Source organism: Chlorocebus sabaeus, chromosome 18 (genome assembly GCF_047675955.1).
Source record: "Chlorocebus sabaeus isolate Y175 chromosome 18, mChlSab1.0.hap1, whole genome shotgun sequence".
Taxonomy (NCBI): Eukaryota; Metazoa; Chordata; class Mammalia; order Primates; family Cercopithecidae; genus Chlorocebus; species Chlorocebus sabaeus.
Genome location: NC_132921.1, coordinates 17046103 through 17070705, shown reverse-complemented (window position 1 = coordinate 17070705; position 24603 = coordinate 17046103). Strand labels below are relative to the sequence as shown.

Genomic DNA, 24603 nt, shown 5'->3' with positions numbered 1-24603 from the left:
AACACTGTTGACTGGTGAAAACGAGTATGAGCTGAAGAGCAGAAAGAAAATCAGGCAAGCAGTAAACATTAAAGGTTCAAACTGGGACATGTAGGATACTGACCTTTGTTCTGTTTTCTTCGGCAAAGCCAGGTGTATCTGTGTCTGGTGGGTAAGCAACTGTGATGTAGACATTATATGGCTTCACCTGCATTTCAAAACAACACATGTACCTTCAGTAACCAAGACACACCGAGGTCCTACACTGCCAACCTGCACTGGCTGCCCTGATTCCCAAAAAGTGGTGAGAACAATGGGGTGATTCTGTACGCAGGGAACTACACCAGCTGCGTTGAGAAATGCCTCTCCATGAAGACGATTCCAGAACGAAGGCAAAAAGCTCACCCTAACGTAGACCCGGGAAAACAGCTGGCCCTAAAGTATGGCAAGTCACCTCCTTTGCAGTATCTTTCGCTCCTGCTGCCCAGGCAGAGGCCCTGAGAGACGTCCAACGAGGAGGGCAGTGTTTTAAAAACAGTCCAGTTCTCACACGCACTGCACAACATCCGAGCCCTTTATCAAGGCAATGGGACCGGTCTGCCCCTTCTTTCTTCACCAGATTGCACATCTGTTTTCCATTCAGACTGCTTCTGACACTCTTGTGTTAATTTCATCCACAAAATACACTGGGGTCATTAAAATCTGCTGCCCTATCCTCTTCTTGTGCACCACACCAAAGCCAGTCCAGAACTGTCCCTGAGAAGTCTGCTTATTCCAGAGCTCCCTGTACAATTGGCCTCTGCCCATTAGGAGGTCAAGAGTCACCTCCTCCACTGAACCAACAAGAAGAACCACTGGGTAGAACCTCCAAGACAGACCAGCCAAGTACCTCCCCCGTGGACAACCTCAACCTGCACTCACATAGGGAAAGCCTTCCGCCTTATCTGAAACTCTGTGTGGCTCCTCTCAATCTGACACTTGGAGTAGGTTGTTACACTTGTGTGCCTCACCACCTCGCCTGCACACTTTGCGCTTCACACCCCCACTCACACACACAACCCCAACAATTCCAGCAGATTCTTCTGCTGTTGGCCGGGACACACCCTCCCACAGATTGCTCAGTCACAGCCCTGCTGCACACACTTATCTCGCCCTGCCAATTAGCAACTCTAAGAGCAATGGTTCATACCGTGAAAATCTCTTTGCCATGATTTTTATCTGGTATTGGCTCACTCTTTCATCCCTAGGAACACACCTAAGGGATCTGGAAGCGGAGAGGCAGCTGACAGATCAGCCACTGCACATCTTCAGGAGGGTACCCTAGGCTGAAAATCAACACCACACTGCCTAATGTGACGGCCTTTAAGAGTAGCCCAGGGGCCGGGCGCGGTGGCTCATGCCTATAATCCCAACATTTTGGGAGGCCAAGGCGGGCGGATCACCTGAGGTCAGGAGTTCAAGACCAGCCTGGCCAACATGGTGAAACCCTGTCTTTAGCAAAACTACAAAAATTAGTTGCGTTTGGTGGTGGATGCCTGTAACCCCAGCTGCTCGAGAGGCTGAGGCAGAAGAATTGCTTGAGCCCAGGAGGCGCAGGTTGCAGTGAGTTGAGATCACACCACTGTACTCCAGCCTGGGTGACAAGAGGCAGACTCCATCTCAAAAAAAAAAAAAGAGTAGCCCAGAGTCTCATCTCATGCAGCCCTTTTCTTCCCTGGTTCCTTCAGTGAAGCACAGTTTTGAGGGCTTTAAGGGGAGCTGCAAGGGGAAGAAGCAGCACACACAGGCCTGCAAGCAGAAGATCCAGGCCAGCCATCCTGGAAAGTGCAGTCGTGAAAGTGAGATGTCTTTGTGGGTTCCATTCCAGCGCAATTAGGGCATGGGACAGCCCATCCACGGGGCATCGCCAGGGCATGCAGCTTCACAGCCCAGCCATGCTCATAAATAGCTCTGGATTGGGGCCCAGTAATGAGGCAGATGAGCCAGAAACTCGCTTCCACTTGTTTTTGAGACAGTGACTTACGAAAACCTCGTCCTCCCCAGCCTTGCCCTCCACTGTGCACCGACCAGAGAAAAACACCACAAAAAATCCAGAGAGTTGTCATTAGGCAGCCCACATCAAGACTGACACTGACTGGCCAGAAACTCACGACTGCGCTGCCCCTCTGCCTTCTCTCTCATAGTAAAGGAGGATGCTGGCTCCAAAGCTAATGGAAGACAGGATTACAGAGCAGTGCTTCTCAAAATCAAGGTTATGGCTGCATTGCCAAAGGTTAAAACAGCTTTTCAGAGCAGCTTCTTCATGAGGTAGGAAGACAGATTGCTGGGCTTGGGAGAAACCAGTCCAATCGCTTCTAGATTGGTATTGTCGCTACGCCATCCAACCAAATGACTCTCCCAGTCTCTGGCTGGATACCTCCAGTGGCTAGTCACCTCACCATTTGCATATTCTTTTATTTATTCATGCAACAACAAGCACTTATTGAATTACTTCTACATGCCAGTATTGTTCTAAGAACAAAGCATAAGGTTAAGATTCTAGTTTCCTGAAACTCTTGGTCAAATAATTTGCTAAAATCTGAATATACTAAACCACATCTACACCTTCTTTTAATCAACTGAGCTCATAATCCTGTCATAAACAAAAATGAGGGCAGTCTGGCTTTACTTGTTCTTATAAGACAATGCTAGCTCCCTGAGATCACCACTCTCTCTAAGAACAGATGAGCCAGGTCCTCACTGAGTCCCCTGCTGCCTGGTCACTGCTTCTCCTCATCCCTGTTGCCTGACCATTCTGTGTGCCCCTCACTCTGCCCCACGCCCATCCTATTACTTCCTCCCTTCTCTCTGGCCTCAACCTCAAACAGAAAGACAGCTGACCACTTGTTCAAGAACCGATTTGTGGGCCGGGTGCAGTGGCTCACACCTGTAATCCCAGCACTTTGGGAGGCCGAGGCGGGCAGATCACCTGAGTGTAAGACCAGCCTGGCCAATATGGTGAAACCCCATCTCTACCAAAAATACAAAAATTAGCCAGGCGTGGTGGTGGGCACCTGGAATCCCACCTACTTGGGAGGCTGAGCCAGGAGAATCGCTTGAACCAGGGAGGCAGAGGTTGCAGTGAACCGAGATCACGCCACCGCACTCCAGCCTGGGCGACAGAGTGAGACTTTCTCTCAAAAAAAAAAAAAAAAAAAAAACCACAGATTTGTTATTAAAATAATCCACACAGGATGTGCTGTTCCCCATTCCATCAAAACAAAGACGGTGGGGACTGGAAAGATTACGGCTGTGTACGTGAAACTCCGGAATTTAAGCTTTAACTTACTTTCAGACCACAGAGGGAAGAGATGGGAGGAGAGGGGCATGATCAGGGTAAGAAAAGCAGAAAAGGGAGCATCAGTTTTTTTTTGTTTTTGGCTTGGTCTCTGATACCGCATCTTTGGCTATAACACACCTCAGAAGTCTGCTTTCCAAAAGATGAACTTTTAAATCTTTACATTTCTTCCTAAAAGACTGAGTAAAAAAAGACCAAAAAGTGCCAACAATGCATTCTTTCAAAATTACTCATGGTACCCATAACAATGCCAGGGTCCTACCTTAGTTTGGGGGCAAAGGAAGGTGGACAGAGAGACTTCAAAGTTAATTAAACCCAAAGAATTGTTACAAATATTTAGAGGCCAGATGCAGTGGCTTACACCGCCTATAATCCCAGAACTTTGAGAGGCCAAGGCAGGTGGATCACCTGAGTCCAGGAGTTCAAGACCAGCCCGGGCCACATAGCGAGACCCCACGTCTACAAAAAAATAAAATAAAGTAAGTAAAAAATAAATGAACAACAAAAAAATCCCAGCAAGGCATGGTAGGACACACTTGTAGTCCCAACTACTTGGGAAGCTGAGGTGGGAGGACTGCTTGGGCCCAGGAGGCAGAGGCTACAGTGAGCCAAGATCAAACCACTGCACTCCAGCCTGGGCAACAAACCAAGACTATCTCCAGAAAATAAAAATTAAAAAAAAAAAAAGGTATTTAGAGTTTGAGCAATTACATAAGATTTCACTGACAGAAAACACACCTACCTTGACCACATTATCCAGGTTTCAAAAAAATGCTACTATAATTACTGTAGGGTCACAATAATTGGTTTGATGCAAGTTCTACTACAAACAAACTAGATTTTGATGACTGCATTTCTTTTCCCCAGAACCTATTTTTTTATGGGATACGTTCATTTTCTTTTCTTTTTTTTAAGTGAGGGCATTTTTAATAGAGTCCAAATAAGGACAGAAGTCATGCAGACTTGAGTGTGCAGACCGGCTACTTGCAGTATGCAAATCACACTTGTCCCAGAGATTGGGGGGCTCCGTCTGTACCAGCAATCCACTTTCTTTTTCCTCTTTCTTAGCATCTCTGTTCTACTTGAAGTGAAACCAGGCCACCCCGACTGTACACTTTGCTCTAAATCAGTGAATGCTGACACAGCTTTGCAAAAAGTCCTAATGGGCAGATTCTTCATCCCGCAAACACCCCTTCACCTACACGGATCCTAAGACCAAAGTAAGGGGCCGAGGCAACCAGCCAGGTGAACCAACTAGCTGGACGCATCATCTGCTGCAAAAGGGCAGCAGACCTGGGGTCAAGGCTTCGATCGTGTTATGATTTCTGTCATTAAGTATGTGACTTCGAGCAACACATTGAATGTATTGAAAATTGGGTTTTCCTCTCATTAGGTGGCATGACAACATCTCCCTCACATATTTTACAAAACTGTGATAAAAATAAAATGGTGGCTGGGTGTGCTGGCTCACACCTGTAATCCCAGCACTTTGGGAGGCTAAAGCCAGAAGATTGCTTGAGCTTAGGCGTTTGAGACCAGCTTTGGCAACACAGTGAGACCCCTTCTCTACAAAAAATTTTAAAAATTAGCCAGACGTGGTGATGTGCACCTGTGGTCTTAGCTACTTGGGAGGCTGAGACAGGAGGATCACTTGAGCCAAGGAGCTTAGGGCTACAGTGAGCTATGATTGCGCCACTGCACTCCAGCCTGGGTGACAGAGTGAGACGCTGTCTCTAAAAAAACAATAATAAAATAAAAATAAATAAAACAGGTATTCACAAAAAGACTTTTCAAATTTAAAAACTTCAAAAGAAATACCAGTATTCTTTTTTGAAATTTCACAGCCATCAGAGTCCTATTGGCTAAGCATATTATAACTATCTATTATTAAGAGTATTAGGCCAGTTGATAACAACAAAATCTGTGGCTGGTTCCTTTGGTATGAGAATGGCATGGTCTTTCAGTCCCTACGTGGCACATAGGGGCTGTCGCTGCCCCAGCAACTCATCTGTACTGTAACACTTGTCCCATATCTAACCAATGTGGTGCTCTATCACACACCATCAAGGTCTCTTATGGGGGTCTTCTAAATAGGGGTCAGCAAACTATGGCCCATGAGCCAGATCTGGCCCTCTGCCTGTTTTTTATAAGTAAAGTTTTATTGGAACACAGTGACAACTGTTCATTTACACACTGTCTACTGAGGCCGCTTTCCTGCTATCACAGCTGACTTAAGTAGCTATATTAGGTACCATTCAGCCTTTAAAACCTAACATATGTACTGTCTGCTCTTTGGTGAAAGTTTTGTCAACCCCTGATCTAAATCATCAACCAGGATTCCCAAAAGCACACTCTTACTATAAGAGGGTTGGCCGCAGTGAATACCCTTCTGGGCTCTTAACATTTTAGGCATCCACTGGAGGTCTTAGCTCACATCCCTTGTGGATAAGAGGGGACGACTGTACAGAGCAATGGAAAGAACTTTACCCTGCCTTTTTCAGGATGTGATTTTTGGGTAGATACGTATGTGATGCTCTCTAAGCATTCCTGTGTGACAATAATGTGGAAGTCGGCTTCATGCAGCTGAGATGCAAAGTTGCACTCATCATGACAAACGCTATTTTGATGCAAATGCTAACTATATCCTTCTTCCACAAAATGTTCTATTAACTATGTAAATAAAAAGCATTCATTTTCCCAACATTTCTTTAAGATATAAAAATATAAATACTGGGAGAGTCAAATTATTGCTTTATTCCAACCCTCCCATTTTACAGATGAGGAAACTGAGAGCAAGTTAAATGACTTGTCTAAAAGCTAAAAATTAGCAGCTGATTCAAGCTCTTCCCTCAAACATGTACTAATTTCATGTATTATTCAGTCATAAGGACAATCTTTTTGTTAAAGAAAAATCTCTATAAAATAAAATATCTGGTTAACCTTACATTCACACAGTATTAGACCAATAACACTATGACGATATTACTAGTATTTTGCGTATTAAATTAAACAAGCAAAAATCCCATTACCATTTTGCATCTGTTGTAACTATAATCTTCATGCAATGAAAAATGTTAACTGTAAAATTCAGGGTTGAGCCAATTCTCTTTCACTAATGTCAAATCTAAAAATCTCTAATTTAATACAACAGCACATGTAAAGAAGCTACAAAACTAAAGTGGAATGTATATTGTTGAGCGGACAGGAATAAATACAAAAATGAATACAACTTTTACCTCCATCTGCAAAGCTTCTGCCAATCCCCTTATGGCAAACTTGGATGCAGAGTAGGCTGTGAAACCGAATAATCCCAACTGTCCTGCCTGGGAGGACACAAACACGATCCTGCCCACCCGGCGCTCCTTCATGGTGGTGATCACGGCCCGGCTGGGGTACACGCTGCCCAGGTAATTGATGCTCATTAACCTCTGCAGGGAACAAAGAGACCACATGAGGAGTGCATGAGGTCAAAAGCCTCAAGGCTGTGCTCATGGAGAATTTAGTCTGCTTTCTGGATTTCAGTTCTTCAATGCATGCTCCAGTGACTGGGAAGCTCAGCAGGCTTACTGAAGGAGCGACTGATGACGTTTTGCTATAAATGAAATGTGATTTGAGACCTACCATTATCTGAAGGCGCAGGACCTACCATTTGAAGCCTGTTTCAGTCTATCTTGCATTCTGACCATGACAGCAGTTACGTTTTTCCTGAAAACTGGTCAAAGTTAGTTTTCTCCTTATAAAAAGTACACTGCAGATCTTTTTAGGAAAGAACTTCCAAGTATTTGTAGTCCTATTGTTTTAAGCAGTAAGAAAAGCACAAACAGAGTAGGAGGGTGATTAAAAGTTTTGGTTTCAAGCCTTGGCTCTCCCACTTATTGCCTATTTGATGATGAAAAAGCAAGTCAGACATTCTACTCATTTTCTCGGCTAAAAACAAGGTTAATATGGGTATGACTTTTAAGGATTAAAAGAGAAAACACAAGGTAAGCGCTAACACAGCTCTGGGTCTCAAGAACCACTGGCTCGCCCATTATGATGGGTAAGAGTACTAGTAGTATATTTTCTCCTTAACTTAAGCTTTTAATTTTTATTTATTTTTTGCTTTTTTACTATTATCATTTTTTTTTTTAGAGACAGGGTCTCACTCGTCTACCCAGGTTGAAGTGCAGTGGAGCAACCTTGGATGGGTAAGAGTACTAGTGGTATATTTTCTCCTTAACTTGTAAGTTTTTTAATTTTTATTTATTTATTGCTTTTTTACTATTATCTTTTTTTTTTCAGAGACAGGGTCTCACTGGCTCACCCAGGTTGAAGTGCAGTGGTGCAACCTTGGCTCACTGCAGTCTCAATTTCCTGGGCTCAAGCAATCCTCTTGCCTCAGCCTCTTGAGTACATGGGACTACAGGCACATGCCACCACGCCCAGCTAATTTTTGTATTTTTTGTAATGACGGGATCCTCTTGTTTTACCTAGGCTGGTCTTGAACTCCTGGGCTCCAGCAATACTCCTGCCTTGACCTCCCAAAGTGATGGAATTACAGGCATGAGCCACTGTGCCTAGCCCGAGCTCTTAAAAACCTTAAATTTTAACTTGAAAATCTAATAACCCGTGCATTAAAATGTTTCAAATATTCAAATATTTGTAAAAATATTAGATCAGCATGTAAATAAAAACTAAATAACTCAGTTGTGGAACTTGAGAGTAATCATAATTCTTTTTCATATTATGGACAGAACATGAACATACAATCATAGTATTTTAATTCAAGAGAATATTAGATTTTGTTTGTTTTTGTTTGAGATGGAGTTTCGCTCTTGTTGCCAAGGCTGGAGTATAGTGGTATGATCTTGGCTCACTGCAACCTCTGCCTCCCGGGTTCAAGCGATTCTCCTGCCTCAGCCTCCAGAGCAGTTGGGATTACAAGCACCCACCACTAAGCCTGGCTAATTTTTTGCATTTTTAGTAGAGATAGGGTTTTGCCATGTTGGGCAGGCTGGTCTTGAACTCCTGACCTCAGGTGATCCGCCCACCTCAGCCTCCCAAAGTGTTGGGATTACAGGTGTGAGCCACTGCGCCCGGCCTAGATAATTTTTTTAAATGATGACCAGAAACACTGGAAGTGACAGGAAAAATATCTATGCTATTTAAGTTTAAAAAGCAGAAGCCAGACTGTATGCATGCTGTAACTGTAATTACTTCAAAGGTTAAGTAAAAGTACACATGCTCAGAGAGAAGACCAAAGAAATACAGAAGATCATAACTGACTGAGTTAGGATGCTGGGATTCTCATTTTTTTCCAAAAATGTGTTTTAATAACATGATATTGTTTTGATAATAAAAATGTTCTAAGCCAGGCACGGTGGCTCATGCCTGTAATCCCAGCACTTTGGGAGGCAGAGGTAGGTGGATTACCTGAGGTCAGGAGTTCAAGACCAGTCTGACCAACTTGGTGAAAACCCGTCTCTACTACAAATACAAAAAAAAAATTAGCCAGGTGTGGTGGTGGGCACCTGTAATCCCAGCTACTCGGGAGGCTGAGGCAGGAGAATTGCTTGCGCCTGGGAAGTGGAGGTTGCAGTGATCCACGATTGAGCCACTGCGCTCCCACCTGGGTGACAGAGCGAGACTCTGTCTCCAAAAAAAAAAAAAAAGGTTCTAAAAGAATATTTGGAAAAAGATAGCACACTGAACACATGTGTTTACCTCAGCTCCCTTTAGAAACCTCGCTAAAATCTCAGTAAAGAGACTTTTTTTTTAAGGCAAGAGCCCACAAGAACAAAGAAAATAGGAATAAAAATAACAGCAATCACCTTTTGGAAGCTGAAGAACAGACTGACGAGGGATAACTAACTTAGCAGACCACAAAAAACTAAAACCTAAGTGGGGAGTGGAGAAACTAAAAAGCCAGATTCTACCACAGAACCCCAAAAGGGTCCAGCCGCAAGAGTCTCTGGGGTGGAGGGAAAGGTGGGCTGGCATGGGGCTGAGACAGGAGTAGGGACTAAGAGTCTACTTAATAAGCAATCAGCTGGAAACAGCCCAAACGGCCATTGACGATGACTAGCTAAACAGAATGTGGTCAATCCATACAACGGAATATTATCGCCCTATAAAAAGGAATGAAACACCCATATATGCTACATGTGGGATGAGCCTCAAAAACATGATGCCAAGAGAAAGAGGCCACACATAGAAGGGCACGTATCATGATTCCAATCATACTAAATAACCAGAGACAGAATACAGTTTGGTGGTTGTCAGAGATCGGGTGTGGGGATGAGCAGGGATGGGGAGCAACTGCTTACCAGGTGAGGGCTGCCCTGCGGGTGATGCGTTTGTTTCAGAAGTAGGCGGAGGTGGTGGTGGCACCGCATTGTAAATGTGCTAACTGCCTCTGCACGGCTCACTTTAAAAACGGTTAATTTAATGTTATATGAATTTCACCTCAATTAAAAAAAAGAATGTCGGACAATGATAAAAAAGGAGTTAGATCTTAGATGCCTTTCCCCTCTCCGCAGGGCAGATCTGTGCCCCTCTTCCAGCCTGGCAGGAGACTGGAGGTTCCGTTTCTAGGGAAAGTAAGTCTGGATAAAGAGAGAGGTTTAAGAGAAAGTCTGCCTAGACAGTGCACACAAAGACAACACCACTCCCCCCAGCTTTATTGTCACAGGAGGCTGGAAGACACTCCTCAGGGCTTCTGACCAACCCAAGAGAAAAGATTTACAGATAATGACACTGAAACTACGCCCACAGATATGACCACACAATCACCCTTCCAAAGGATCCATTGTCAAACAGGTCCACAAACAAGCAAAGAAGTCCCAGTCACCTTGTTAGTGCCTGATTCTGAAATGTGAAAGCACAGCCAAGGGCCTCCAGACTCCCAGTGAACTCTCTCACACCAAAGACAGAGCCATTGGCCTCTGAGAGAAAGTAAACACACATACAAAGCAGAGACAATGAAAGACAAAAGAATTCTCCTTAACATCTACAGGGAGATAAGAGGGGAGATAGCACCAAGAAACCACAAAGAAAAGCATGAAAAGGAAAATTAAGGGAAGAGTATTGGGATTCCCCAAGACCATGCCCAGGCTGACGATTCACTAGAAGGTGTAAGTTCTCAGCAGATGGTCCTGCTCAGGACTAAGACTTATTACAGGGAAAGGATGCAAAGCCAAATCAGCAAAGGGAAAAGACATAGGGAGAAAAGTCCAGAAGAAACCAGGTGCGAGTTCCAACAGTCCTTGCCCAGTGGAGTCACACAGGACGTGCTTAATTCTCACACATGCCAAAGTACTGTGTACAGGCATTTCATTGTATCTATTTATTTATTTTTTGAGACAAAGTCTCGCTCTGTTGCCCAGGCTGGAGTGCAGGGGCATGATCTCGGATCACTGCAACCTCCGTCTCCCAGGTTCAAGCGATTCTCCTGCCTCAGCCTCCCAAGCAGCTGGGACTACAGGTGCACACCACCACGTCCAGCTAATTTTTGTATTTTTAGTAGAGACAGGGTGTCACCATACTGGCCAGGCTGGTCTCAAACTTCTGACCTCAAATGATCCACCCACCTCGGCCTCGGAAAGTGCTGGGATTACAGGCATGAGCCACCACGCCCAGCGTGTGTACAGGCATTTTACATGCAAGTGAACTTCAATTAAATTAAAAACTGAAAATAATAAAGCAAACATATAACTGAGATAGAATTCATTTTAAATAAAAATCATTTCCTATCATGAGAAAATGCACCAACTGTGAGTGCACTCAACAGGTTGAGTGTCCCTTATCGAAAATGCTTGGAACAAGAAGTGTTTTGGATTTGGGTTTTTTTGGATTTTGGAATATTGTATTGTACTTATTGGTTCAGCACCCCTAATCTGAAAATCTGAAATCCGAAATGCCATAAGAGGCATTTCCTTTGAGCATTATGTTGGCACTCAAACAGTTTCAGATTTTGAGCTGGGTGTGGGGGCTCACTCTTGTAATCCCAGTGGTTTGGGAGGCCAAGGCAGGTGGATCACAAGGTCAACAGTTCCAGACCAGCCTGGCCAACACGGTGAAACCCTGTCTCTACCAAAAACACAAAAATTAGCTGAGCATGGTGGTGGGTGCTTGTAGTCCCAGCTACTCAGGAGGCTGAGGCATGAGAATTGCTTGAGCCCGAGAGGCAGAGGTTGCAGTGTGCCAAGACTACACCACCGTACTCCAGCCTCAGTGACAGAGCAAGACTCTGTCTCAAAAAAAAGAAAGAAAAGAAAAAGATTATTGATGCACTGGCAACTAAAAACCGTTTTCCATTTTTAAAACGTTTCAGGCCAGGTGTGGTGGCTCACGCCTGTACTCCCAGCACTTTGGGAGGCCGAGGTGGGCCAATCACTTGAGGTCAGGAGTCTGACACCAGCTGGGCCAACATGGCCAAAACCATCTCTACTAAAATAAAAAAAATTAGCTGGGTGTGCTGACATGTGCCTGTAATCCCAGCTACTAGGGAGGCTGAGGCAGGAGAATCACTTGAACTTGAGAGGTGGAGATTGCAGTAAGCAGAGATCATGCCACTGCACTCCAGCCTGGGCAACAGAGCAAGACTCCATCTTGAAAAAAGAAAAAAAAAAAAACAATTTCAAATCTAATGTTCATTTCTTTGGTGCTGAAATAAATAACCAAGAGAAGTTCCTTGGTAAACCTGATTAAAAATATAAACATCAGGCGGGGCGCGGTGGCTCAAGCCTGTAATCCCAGCACTTTGGGAGGCCGAGACGGGCGGATCACGAGGTCAGGAGATCGAGACCATCCTGGCTAACCTGGTGAAACCCCGTCTCTACTAAAAAATACAAAAAACTAGCTGGGCGAGGTGGCGGGCGCCTGTAGTCCCAGCTACTTGGGAAGCTGAGACAGGAGAATGGCGTAAACCCGGGAGGTGGAGCTTGCAGTGAGCTGTGATCCAGCCACTGCAGTCCAGCCTGGGCGACAGAGCGAGACTCCGTCTCAAAAAAAAAATAAATAAATAAAAAAATAAACATCAATAAGATGCAGTATCTTTTTATATTGATTTGAGAACTCTAGTGAGTCTGTTCTTCAACTTTTTTGGTTTCTCCTTGTTAATAATACTGATGTCTGACATGATCCAGCATCTCTTAGGTTACAAAGTACTCTCTTGAAAATATGACCTCAGTGAATTGCTACAGTAATCTGTGTCAGATCAGAAGTTCCATTCCCATTTTTGCTGGTTTTCTCAGCTATAAAATGTCTAAACTCTTAAGGTTCAATGGTCATGATACTGGAACGAAAACCTTGTTCAGCTTCACCTTGTTCAGCCTTCCTCCAGAGTCTTCTAAAGCTTCCATGGACATCTGAATGCATTCATCTAATTGATTCTTAAAGCTTTTACCCGTGGCTTGCTCTGCTTTTAGTGTATGTGCTACTCCAGTGAGTAAACATTTTTACTTACTTCAAAGGTACTAACTTCAAGATCTTCAAATTTTCCTGACATCGCCATTCCTGCACAATTTACAAGCATGTCCACTGGACCCAGTTTCTCCTGTGCCTAGAAAAATGTAGCAGAGCAGGCATTAAGAAACAGAGAAGAAAAACCACTCAGCAGCAAATCCATGCTGATAAATAAAATTTACAAAACTATTAAACCTATAGAGAAGTTGTGCCCATTCCAAGCCACATAGCAAAATGGCAAGAACAAATCAAAAGTCAAGCACATCGGTGAATTCCAATTAGCCCAACCTCTTACTTGTTTTATGACATTCTCTACTTGGTTATAGTCTTGAGATACGTCAACCGATATGCAAAGCACCACCTGTTAAAAGAGAGAAAAAGTGATCAAAGTTTTGCAGGTACCAAACTATTTTTTAAAGATATTTTTAAAGAAAAGATAATTCATTGAATACAGAAGGAAGCCAATATTGAATGAACAGATTTCAGTGTTTGCTGATGATGCAATTCGTAGGATCTAATTTTCTTGGCAATTTTTGGAGTTAAAACTCTGAAGAATCTTTTTAAAAATATATAAATGCTCCTCTTGAAACGCCACTAATCTATAGTGACAGAAGGCAGATCAGGGGTTGCCCACAGCCAGGCATGAGGGATGGAAGGAACTGTGAAAGGGCACAGGCCGACCCTGGGGAGTGATGGAAATATTCCATATCAGGGCCTCAGTGCTGATTCCTTCAAAGAGGAATCCTGTCCAAATGATCAAAATTCCTAAGAAAAGGAAACAGCCCTCCCTGCAAATATAACCTGCACATTCTAGTCTAGAGGGATTGCCCTTGGTTGTAATGTATACCTAGAGTGGATTTTATCCCAACATCCTCAGATAGAAAACATTGTTTTAAAGGTAGTAGTAATTGGCTAGGCACGGTGGCTTACACCTGTAATCCCAGCACTCTGGGAGGCCGAGGCAGGTAGATCATTTGAGGTCAGGAGTTCGAGACCAGCCTGGCCAACATGGTGAAACCCCACCTCTACTAAGAATACAAAAAATTAGCCTGGCGTGGTGGCGGGCACCTGTAATCCCAGCTACTGGGGAGACTGAGGCAGGAGAATTGCTTGAACCCGGAAGATAGAGGCTGCAGTCAGCCGAGATCGCACCACTGCACACCAGCTTGGGTGACAGAGTGAGACTGTGTCTCAAAGAAAAAAAAAAAAAAAGGGCAGTAGTAATCATATGATTAATTTTAAAACATGCCTTTTCATACAGTATTAGACCAGTTACTATAAATAAAATCTATGCCACAGACACGTGAAATCTCAAAACAAAAAAATGTTAACAAGTCACATACACACACACACAAAAAGGTTCCTGGAAGCCTGGCAGGGCAGAAGAAGGATGAAGCTCATTCTCGCCTGCCCCAGCCTTATCTCCATCTCCCTTCCTTGATGTGAAAGATAAGTTTCCCACCTGACCTAAAGCCCTTTGGCAGATGAAGAGGTAGAAGGTGGCATGATGAGGAAGCCCAGAGCAGAGACAGTGCTGGCAGCAGGCGAGACTGGCCTAGGCCCTGAACACTGACTCCTGGCTTCACACAATACTCCTTCCTCTATCAGATATTACAGGAATATGGGAAAAAATGGGGCAATTTACAGAGCTGCTGTTTTTCCTATGCTTGTGGGCTTCAGAGAAGGAGGGTAAAGACCACAGTCCTAGAGGAAAAACTCACGTGTGCAGAAGATGTACACAAGGATTTTTACCTGCAGCACAGACTGCAATTGCAAAGATAAAAATACAAAATAAAATAAAAAGAATGGAAACAGCTCAATAGGAGGGAACTGATGGAACAAGCTCTGGTGTACTTCAATCCTAGGCAGGAGCAATTTAAGGCAAATTTACTTAATGCACGTGGAAAGATCTCTAACACTCTGGAGGGGAAAAAGTCAATGAATACCACAGTGAAATACTATTTAAAACTCATCAGAAAGGCAAAAAGTCTGTCAATACCAAGTATTGGCAGGGATGTGCTATAATAGGAACCACAGTCCTACTTGTGGGAGCTTAACCACTTTGGTGAGGTTGAACAACTGCACACACTACAGCTCTGCAATTCCTTTTCTGGGTATGTACCATTCTTGCACATGTGCACAAAGAGAATAGTGAAAGCTTTTCTTTTTTTTTTTTTTGAGACGGAGTCTCGCTCTGTCGCCCAGGCTGGAGTGCAGTGGCCGGATCTCAGCTCACTGCAAGCTCCGCCTGCCGGGTTTACGCCATTCTCCTGCCTCAGCCTCCCGAGTAGCGGGGACTACAGGCGCCCACCACCTCGCCCGGCTAGTTTTTTGTGTTTTTTTGGTAGAGACGGGGTCTCACCGCGAGTGAAAGCTTTTCTAATAGTAAAAAACAAAACAAACTAACAAAAATACTGGGAACAACCTAAATATCCACCAGCTGCTGAACTGATGAACAAAATGTGGTCTATACATACAATGGAATACTATATAGTAGTAAAAAAAAAAACGAACTCCAACTTTATACAGCAACATAAATGAATTTTTCAAATTATATACATATATATATATTTTTTTTTTTTTGAGATGCAGTCTCCTTCTGTCACCCAGGTTGGAGTAGAGTGCCGCGATCTCTGCTCACCTCAAACTTTGCCTCCCAGATTTAAGCGATTCTCCTGCCTCAGCCTCCCTCCTGAGTAGCTGGGATTACAGGCGCAGCTAATTTTTTATATTTTTAGTAGAGACACGGTTTCACCACGTTGTCCAGGCTGATCTCAAAGACCTAACCTCAAGTGATCCGCCCATCTCGGCCTCCCAAAATGTTGAGATTACAGGCATGAGCCACTGCGACTGGCCTTAAAAATAGTATTGAGTGGTCCGGGTGTGGTGGCTCACGCCTGTAAGCCCAGCACTTTCAGAGGCTGAGGCGGGTGGATCACCAGGTTGGGAGTTCGAGAACAGCCTGACCAACATGGTAAAACCCTGTCTCTACTAAAAATACAAAAATTAGCCAGGCGTAGTGGTGCACACCTGTAATCCCCGCTACTCAGGAAGCTAAGGCTTGAACCCGGGAGGCAGAGGTTGCAGTGAGCTGCGATCACACCACTGCACTCCAGCCTGGGCAACAGAGCAAGACTCCATTTCAAAATAAATAAATAATATTGAGTGAAGAAATCAAGTTGCATAAGCAGCATAAAGAATGAAGTTATACAAATTTATAGAGAAAGAAAGTAGATGAGTGACTGCCTAGCTGAGAAGAGGCTGGGAGGAAATGGCAAGTGACTGCTAATACAGATGGAGATTCTTCATGGGATGAGGAAAACGTTCTAAAATTAATTCTGGTGATAGCTGCACAACTCTGTGAATATATTAAAAATCATTGAATCATATACTTTAAATGGGTCAACTGTATGGTATGTAAATTGTATCTCATAAAGCTGCTAAAAAATAAGAATGATATAATAAAAGAAGTAGAACTAAATATATTGGCCAGGCATGGTGGCTCACACCTATAATCTCAGCACTTTGGGAGGTCAGGGAAGGCAGATCACCTGAGGTCGGGAGTTCAACACCAGCCTGACAAACATGGTAAAACCCCATCTCTAGTAAAAATACAAAAAAAAATTAGCCAGGCGTGGTGACATGCACCTGTAATCCCAGCTACTCGGGAGGCTAAAGCAGGAGAATCTCTTGAACCCAAGAGGTGGAGGTTGCAGTGAGCCAAGATGGCACCACTGCACTCCAGCCTGGGTGACAGAGAGAGACTCCGTCTCAGGAAAAAAAAAAAAAAAAAAGAACTAAAGAATATATTATTATGTAGAGTCATGTACATATATGGTAAAATTAAACAGGAAAAGAGGCAGGGCACAGTGGCTCACTCCTATAATCCCAGCATTTTGGGAGGCAGAGGTAGGCAGATCGCTTGAGCCCAGGAGTTAAAGACCAGCCTGGGCAACGTGGCGAAAACCCCATCTCTACCAAAAATACAAAAATTAGCCATGCATGATGGCACATGCCTATAATCCCAGCTACTAGGGAGGCTGAAGTGGGAGGATTGCTTGAGTCCAGGAGGTGGAGGCTGCAGTGAGCTGAGATCGCACACCTGCACTCCAGCCTGGATGACAGTGAGACACTGTCTCAAAAAAAAAAAAAAAAAAAAGGAAAGAATCAACACAAAAAATCGCATTGGCGTTTGTCCCTCCAGGAATGAGAAAAGAGGGACAAGGCTGCTGTGGGGCACAGAGGTGGCTTCAGAGACCCTGATCATTTCTACTTCTTAGGCTGGGTGATGGGTGCGTGATTATTAATTTTGTTATTACGTTTTATACTGAAATATAAACATCATTGTATTCATCAAAAATTCCATAACCAAATAAATTTTAAATATTCCCTTCTTCTTAAGCATTTGTCTAAAGTTCATTTAAATAAATAATTTAAATGAAATTATTTGCCAGTAAAACATTCTGTTATTTGACCATTTGTAGATATGAATGTGTGAGGGAGTCTATTCATTTTGTGTGTGTGTGAGATATTCTGAGTTACTAGACAATTCAAACAATTCCACCTTTTAAAAAACAGTACAACATGTTTTTAATTGGGAAAATCATATATGCTTTCAATTAGCTATTCACAGTTGAAGTAACCCTGTTTTTTCCTTTATACAACTGTGCTGAGTTATACAGAAAAGGCATTCTGAAGACAGAGATTTACCTGTTTATCATTAATAGAGTGCATTTCAATTTCTTTCTTTGCCTGCAGCAGCTTATCCTGAAAGCAATACAGAACAGTTAGTCCTGGCGATTGTCTATATGCATGTCTGTTTATTGTCAAGGAAAGAAAACGAGCAATTATTTCTATGTGTATGTATGAAATTCCAGAAAACACACAAAACAGTATCTACATTGCATAGACAGACTGGGCCACAGCCTACAGAAGAAAGAAGATGTGAAGTATGCTAAGCTACAAATAAGTGATAATAAGTTTGAAAATTAATTACAGAGAATGATAATAGAAAAACCGACAAACCTCAAAACCCCAGTTAACAGTACTCATTGCTGAGGCCAACTCTACAGTTCTAACAAATGTCTTATTATTTAGTTGTGATATAAGAAAAGAACAACTCTATTAATATGCAGTGCTCCCCAAAGTCGAGGGTATGTGTGACTCCCTGTCAACAGTGCTTTTTGTCCAATATTTTCTTCTATTATAAAACCAAACATAGCAAGAATCACCTTCTGGATAGACTGGGTAAACTAGGCCTGGCTACTATAAAATAGTCTTAAGCAAGGTTACCCGTGTAATTGTGTAATTCTTCCAAGGTCCTAATTTTTTTTTGTTTTACTTAATCCCAAGAAAACAGGTATCAGATTATAGTTTCTTAATTTGCTGTTAAAAGTAACTTAAATAATATCATGCAATAGAGAGGAACCAAAGTGTAAGCGAAATCTTCCAAAAGGTAATGCAGGGTTTCTAAACCTGAATATATCTATAATGAAATAATATTGTCCTACGACTAAAGATACATACAGCTTGACTTTGCAAAGACTGGAATTAAAAATTACATTAGAAAAGAAAGAATTTTTTAGCCAGGCATAGTGGCTCACCCCTGTAATCCCAGCACTTTGGGAGGCCAAGGTTAGTGGATCACCTGAGCTCAGGAGTTTGAGACCAGCCTAGGCAACAGAGCGAAGCCCCATCTCTACCAAAAATACAAAAACTTAGCCAAGCGTGGTGGCGAGCACCTGTGGTCCCAGATACTCAAGAGGCTGAAGTGAGAGGATTGCTTGAGCCTGGGAGGCAGAGGTTGCATTAAGCCGAGATTGTGCTACTGCACTCCGGCCTGGGCGACAGAGTGAGGCCAGGTGCAGTGGCTCACGCCTGTAATCCCAACACTTTGGGAGGCCGAGGCAGGTGGATCACTTAAGGTAAGGAGTTTGAGACCAGCCTGGCCAACGTGGTAAAACCCCGTCTCTACTAAAAAAAGAAAAAATACAAACACACACAAACACACACACACACACACACAAATTAGCCACGTGTGGTCACACACACCTGTAATCCCAGGTGTTCTAGAGGCAGAGGGTACAGTGAGCCAAGATCGCGCCACTGAACTCCAGCCTGGGTTACAGAGCGAAACCGTGACTCAAAAAAAAAAAAAAAAAAAAAAAAAAAGAATGGATTACTCAACACCACAGGTTCTTCATTCAGCTCATTCATTTCTAGCAATGCAAAGGCCCCATGTGAGCTCCTGAGGGCCTAAAATGCTGGCCTTCTCTGCCTCCACTTTTATTTACTTCCATCAAAACTGGTGTTTAAAACTCACAAAATGCCATTTCATTAAATTTGTGTTTTCATTTATGTAAAGTGGCTTCAATGACAAAGCAAATTCACTGTTAGAAAAGTCAAGCTATAAATATAAGGTAGCTAATTTTGCCGTTCTTGGTTTGTAAAAGAAATTACAGACGTCCAGGCCAGGCGTGGTGGCTCACACCTGTAATCCCAGCACTTTGGGAGGCCGAGGCAGGCGGATCACAAGGTCAGGAGTTCGAGACCAGTCTGGCCAATATGGTGAAACCCTGTCTCTACTAAAAATATAAAAATTAGCCAGGCGTGGTGGTGCGCACCTATAATCCAAGCTACTCAGGAGGCTGAGGCAGGAGAATCACTTGAACCTAGGAGGCAGAGGTTGCAGTGAGCCGAGATCATGCCACTGCACTCTAGCCTGGACAACTGAGTGACATGCTGTCTCAAAAAAAAAAAAAAAAGAAAGAAAGAAAGAAAGAAATAATAGAGGTCCAAGCCTAAGTCTGAGACATTATTTAAATTTTCCCCCAAGGCCCTTCCTGGCCTGCCATTCTTACTGGGTCCTGTCCAGCCCTCCACCCACTTGAGCAGTTACCATACTATCACCCTCCTTGCACATGGGTGAGTCCAAGATCCCCACAGAAGTATGCCATGCTGACATTCCCAGGCTCTCCATCATTCCTCCCTTCATTTCTTCATTCAACAAACATGTCTGAGCACGTGCTATGTGCCAAGCACTATGCCAGGCATAGAATTGCAGCAGCGGACGAGCCAGCTCTGAGGTCACTTTCCTCCAGTCCCCACATGGGGAGCAAGAGGACGTCATGACAGTTCACGTGCACACAGTGTCACTGCTTTGTGCTCTAAAAACAACTTTGGCAAGACAAAAACAAGCCCTGACAAAAAATAAAAACAGATTCTGTGTTGACTTGATACAGAAAAACACATTTTGCTAAACTTCTAGGGAGGGACAAGGTTCCTCTATGGTGTCTACATTTCACTAAAGATATCTATCATGTCTTAAGCAAATCATAGGGAAAAATTATAGAGAAACACCTACACACCTTCAGGTATCAGCTCCAGAATCACTGCTTCCAGCACTTTAGGCCTGGCCGAGGGCCCTCCCTGGCTTCCTATGGCCAGGTGTGCTCCTTAAACTAGACCTTGGCCTCTCCCACCTCAGGATCTGCACTATCTATGACGTTGTCGCCTAATATGCCAATGGTACTAAATAAATACTTGTGGGGCCGACCTGATTTCAATAGAGAAGTGTTTGGCCTAAATACAAGAGAGAATCAGTAGTTCAAGAAACACATCTCACACCAAGGAAGAAGCGCTTTCTAGGTGAATGCTAAGACGTTTAGCACAGCCTCTTTGACTAATTTCAAGTTGAAGAAGTCAGTCAGTAATAATGAACCTAGAAGCCTCACCTCATTTCGTGCAACCAGAGTTATAAAGGCTCCTTGTTTATAGCACTCAATGGCAATGCACTTCCCGATGCCACTGGAACCTCCTGTAACCTAAAACAAAATCATAAAATATTCTTAGCACTTGAAATCTCCCCTCTGTAGGAAGTTTTTTTATAAAAAACAACTATGACAGGCTCCTAAAATGAATCTACAAGAACTAAATGGTTAGCTGTTGTAACTTCTTCATCCCAAACTTAATGACTGGAGTAAGTGTAAGCATGAAAGATACTATCAGCAAGGCCTGCTGCTTTGACTGTTTTCTTATTGAACCATAAATTGCACACCTATAATATTTTTCTGAATTCACTGGTGGAAAAGTGCCCTATAAATGTAGCTCATAAATAATATATTAGTCTGCCTCTGATTCCAAATCCAAATGAATCTTATTTCCTTAATGCACCTTTATGTAAGATTAGCTCTACAACAGATGAAAAGAATGGCCACTTGCATATATATTTGAAATGACTGCTTAGTATAAAAGTAATATACAATCACAAGGAAACTCTGAAAAGTAAAGCTCTTCTTGCCCTACTGTACCCCTGTCTACAGTTCAGCTATACCAGTTGTCTTTCAATTCCATGCACCCTCCAACCACAGTATCTTTGCATATCCTACTTCCCTTGCAAAGAATGCTCTTCTCCCCACTTCATCTGACACCTACTCGCCCATCAAATCTCAGCTCAAATATCACTTCCTCAGGAAAGCCTTCACTGTCTGCCCTGCCCCCACACTGACACACTTTTCAGCACTATGTTTCTTCTTTATGACATGTACATGATAAACAGCTCTAGATTTGTGTGATTATCTGATTCACAACCATCTCTCCCATCACCTACTCATAAACTCCATTACAACTCCATTAAAAACACCAATTCTTTTTCTGTTCCCCACTATATTCCTAGCACTTAGCATGGGGAGGGCTCAATATATATTATATATTTCACCGAGTAAGTGAACAATGCAACATTATCTTTCTTTCTTTCTTTTTTTTTTTTTTTTCGAGAGAGTCTTGTTCAGTCACCCAGGTTGGAGTGCAGTGGTGCGATCTCTGCTCACTGCAACCTCCACCTCCTGAGTTTAAGCGATTCTCCTGCCTCAGACACCCAAGTAGCGGGGATTACAGGCGTGCACCACCACGCCCAACTAATTTTTGTATTTTTAGTAGAGGTGGGGTTTCACCATGTTGGCCAGGCTGGTGTCGAACTCCTGACCTCAAGTTATCCACTCTCCTTGACCTCCCAAAGTGCTGGGATTATAGGAGTGAGCCATCGCACCCAGTCATATCGTTCTAGTCACTGTCCCATGCAAATTACATAATATTGCATAGTATTGTATACTGTTTTTTAAAAATTATAATATCTTATGTCAAAAAACGAAAAGGCTTCACAATATTGCATCAAAACTTAAACATTTCCCTATAATCAGACATTTAGATTATTCCTAATATTCACTGTTATACATAAATCATGCTGGGAGGAAAATCTCTGACTCCATGTTAGGATTTTAACATCATTGGGAAGTGTCTCCCACGCAAATGCACCTATCTCTATGGGACTCATTGGCATCCCTTACTTCTTTTTAGCTTCAACCTGCCACCACTGAAGAGATTTATTTGGCGGATAATCAGCCGGTTATCAGCAGTAGATTACTGTAAAAATATAGCTGTTGTTGGCCGGGTGCAGTGGCTCACGCCTGTAATCCCAGCACTTTGGGAGACTGAGGCAGGTGATTTTCTGCTTTTTTTCTGCAATTTTACTACTGTAACTAGATAGATAACACTAGTATATAAAATTGTTCTAAAAATGAAACAATTGTTATAAGTTTGTTCTTAATTATGTAGTCTAACCATCAGCCCCCTCTCACAACAATACCGCCCAGTCAACTCCTAACAAATCTCAAGAACAATAATTACACTTTTCACTCTTCTTATGACATTAAAAAAGACAGATGGTGACACCATGAGAATCATTCATGTCATTCTCACATTATTTAGAGTCTGAAATAATAATCCTGCGTATTAAAACAGGATGGTAAAAATAAGAAATTCTTCTTGGTCCACCTGAACAGACACAGCATTTATTATTTCACCTACAACCTGCCGCGGGATGGGGTTGGAAGGACTGGAGCCAAGGCTCAGTGAAACTGTCTTACAAAGAAGGAATTCCAATTTTCATTTTGCGTTTAACTTTACTTTTTGCAAAGTTATGCTCTATAAACACAAGCTCTGAAAGGATCCAACGTTTAAAGCCATGCTTTTGAGGCAGCAGTTCTCTTGCGGATGTAAAACTTTCAGAATTTAGCGTGTCAAGTTTTGCCTTTCTCCTTATTTGTTTTTTGTAATGAATCCACACTCTTTCCCCATTAGGAACAGGAGGTGTTGGAAAAAGCTAATAGCTTTACAAAGGATAAATTAAAGAGATACATTTTCGCATTCACAAACCCTTCTACAGATTTAAAGTACACTAAGAGAAATGACCATCTTATCTTACACCAGCTCAGCAGGGAGGCTCGGATCTCCGGTGCAGAGATAGGACAGGAAGAGGTGTGCGGCCAGCTTTGTAATCAACCCTCCTTATTCCTAACTCCCCGATTCACTATGCCTCGGGATTGGGAGATCTAAACAAGAAAGCTGGTGAAAAAGCCACTGCAAACGGGGAAGTGCTTGGCGCAGGTAAGGAGGCATTCTCTCTGTTTAAGAAAGGTGCCACATTTGCAGAACAGGGATCGCTGAATATGCGAGCTTCCGCCAAGAAACAAAAGACACCCATCCACCTCTCCTTCATTCCTCGCACACTAGCCCTGTCTTTTAGCTCATCCTTCCCACTAGGAAACAGCAAAGGATTGCATTGGAGCAGCAATCAGCAGATGCCACGCTGAGCTCAGAGACAAGCAGTGTAGACGGGACAGGCGTCCCAATACCGCTAAGCCACCACCGCCAGCCCGCTGGGTTCTGAGCAGTTTCCCCAGGTGAGTCACTTCCTGGAATTCTCTGGCAGCGGCTCTTCTAGTCACTCGCACAGGCCATCTTCCAGTTCCGAGCTGCCTCGGCGGGTCCCGGTGGCTGGGACCCCACCTCCCAGCTGTTTGCCCCCGCCCGGGACCGTGCGCGGTCCACCGACCCCTGTGTTTTGGCAAAGTTTCTCTGCCTCTCTGTGCCTCAGTTGACTCATCGGAAAAACTGAGGACAAAACATCCACATCCCAGGGATGTTGCGTGGATTCACGAGGAGCCACCGAACCCCTGGGCCCCGGGAACCCTGCGGCTGGCGCGGTCCCCCGTCGCACGCTCTCCCGCCCTAGGAGGAGCCCGAGGCAGTGGAGGGCGGGTCCGCGAGGCCGGGTGCCCGGGCCGGAGCGAAAGCGCCGGGGTGGACGGCGGCAGGTGACCTTCCCCATTTGGCCATGCCTTCCTGGGGACCGCGGCCTGGAAAAAGGGACGCAGGCGGCGCGGCCTGGGCGGCAGAAAGGCCGCGCGGGCCGGGAGGTCGGGGCGCAGCAACAGGAGGCCACTCACCACCACATGCGCCCCGGGCAGGGCGAGGGGCTTGGGGCTGATGAGCGGAGACACCATGTAGAGCAGCAGCACGAAGGCCACGAGAAAGGCGGCAGCCAGCAGCAGCATCGCTCCGCGGGGCCAGGGGCCCGGCGCGGCCGGGCGGGGGGCGCCAGGCGGGGCGCGCAAGGCTGGGCGGCGGCGAAGCGAGAATCACGCGCGGTGGGCGGGCGCCTGGAGTGTTTGGGTTTGCGGGCCAGGGCGGGCCGCTGCGGAGGGGAAGAGGAGGAGCCGGCGCGGGCACCACCCAGGCGGGGCGGTGCTTCCAGGGGGCGCGTAGGCCGACCCCGCCGCCACCTCCGGAATCGCCTCTGAGGAGTCGCCGGGTGTCTCCCACCACCACCCCCTCGGGACGGGGCCCAGAGTCCGCAGCCTCTCCCGTGGAAACCGGGCCTCCCGTCCCTGAGCGCTGCGAGCGGGCTCTGGGCAGCGCCAGATGCGAGCGCTCCGGGAAGGGCTGCGAAGACTGGCTCTTCGGGGGCTCGAGTGGCTTCTTAGGACCCCGCAGGGCGGGTTTCC

At 44.4% G+C, this 24603-nt stretch overlaps 1 protein-coding gene across 1 annotated transcript in view; it reads right to left on the bottom strand.

Annotated features, from left to right (window-relative positions):
* Window positions 1–24287, bottom strand: part of KDSR (3-ketodihydrosphingosine reductase) — a 38124-nt gene extending 13837 nt beyond the window's left edge. The window contains exons 1-7 of the mRNA XM_008013865.3: window positions 24046–24287; window positions 20494–20583; window positions 17471–17527; window positions 13056–13121; window positions 12762–12857; window positions 6553–6744; window positions 104–187 (exon numbers count right to left, since the gene is read on the bottom strand). Of these exons, the coding sequence (XP_008012056.1) occupies window positions 104–187; window positions 6553–6744; window positions 12762–12857; window positions 13056–13121; window positions 17471–17527; window positions 20494–20583; window positions 24046–24153 (693 nt within the window). The 5' untranslated portion in view covers window positions 24154–24287. The remainder of the gene's footprint in view (window positions 1–103; window positions 188–6552; window positions 6745–12761; window positions 12858–13055; window positions 13122–17470; window positions 17528–20493; window positions 20584–24045) is intronic.
* Window positions 24288–24603: the final 316 nt, after the last annotated feature.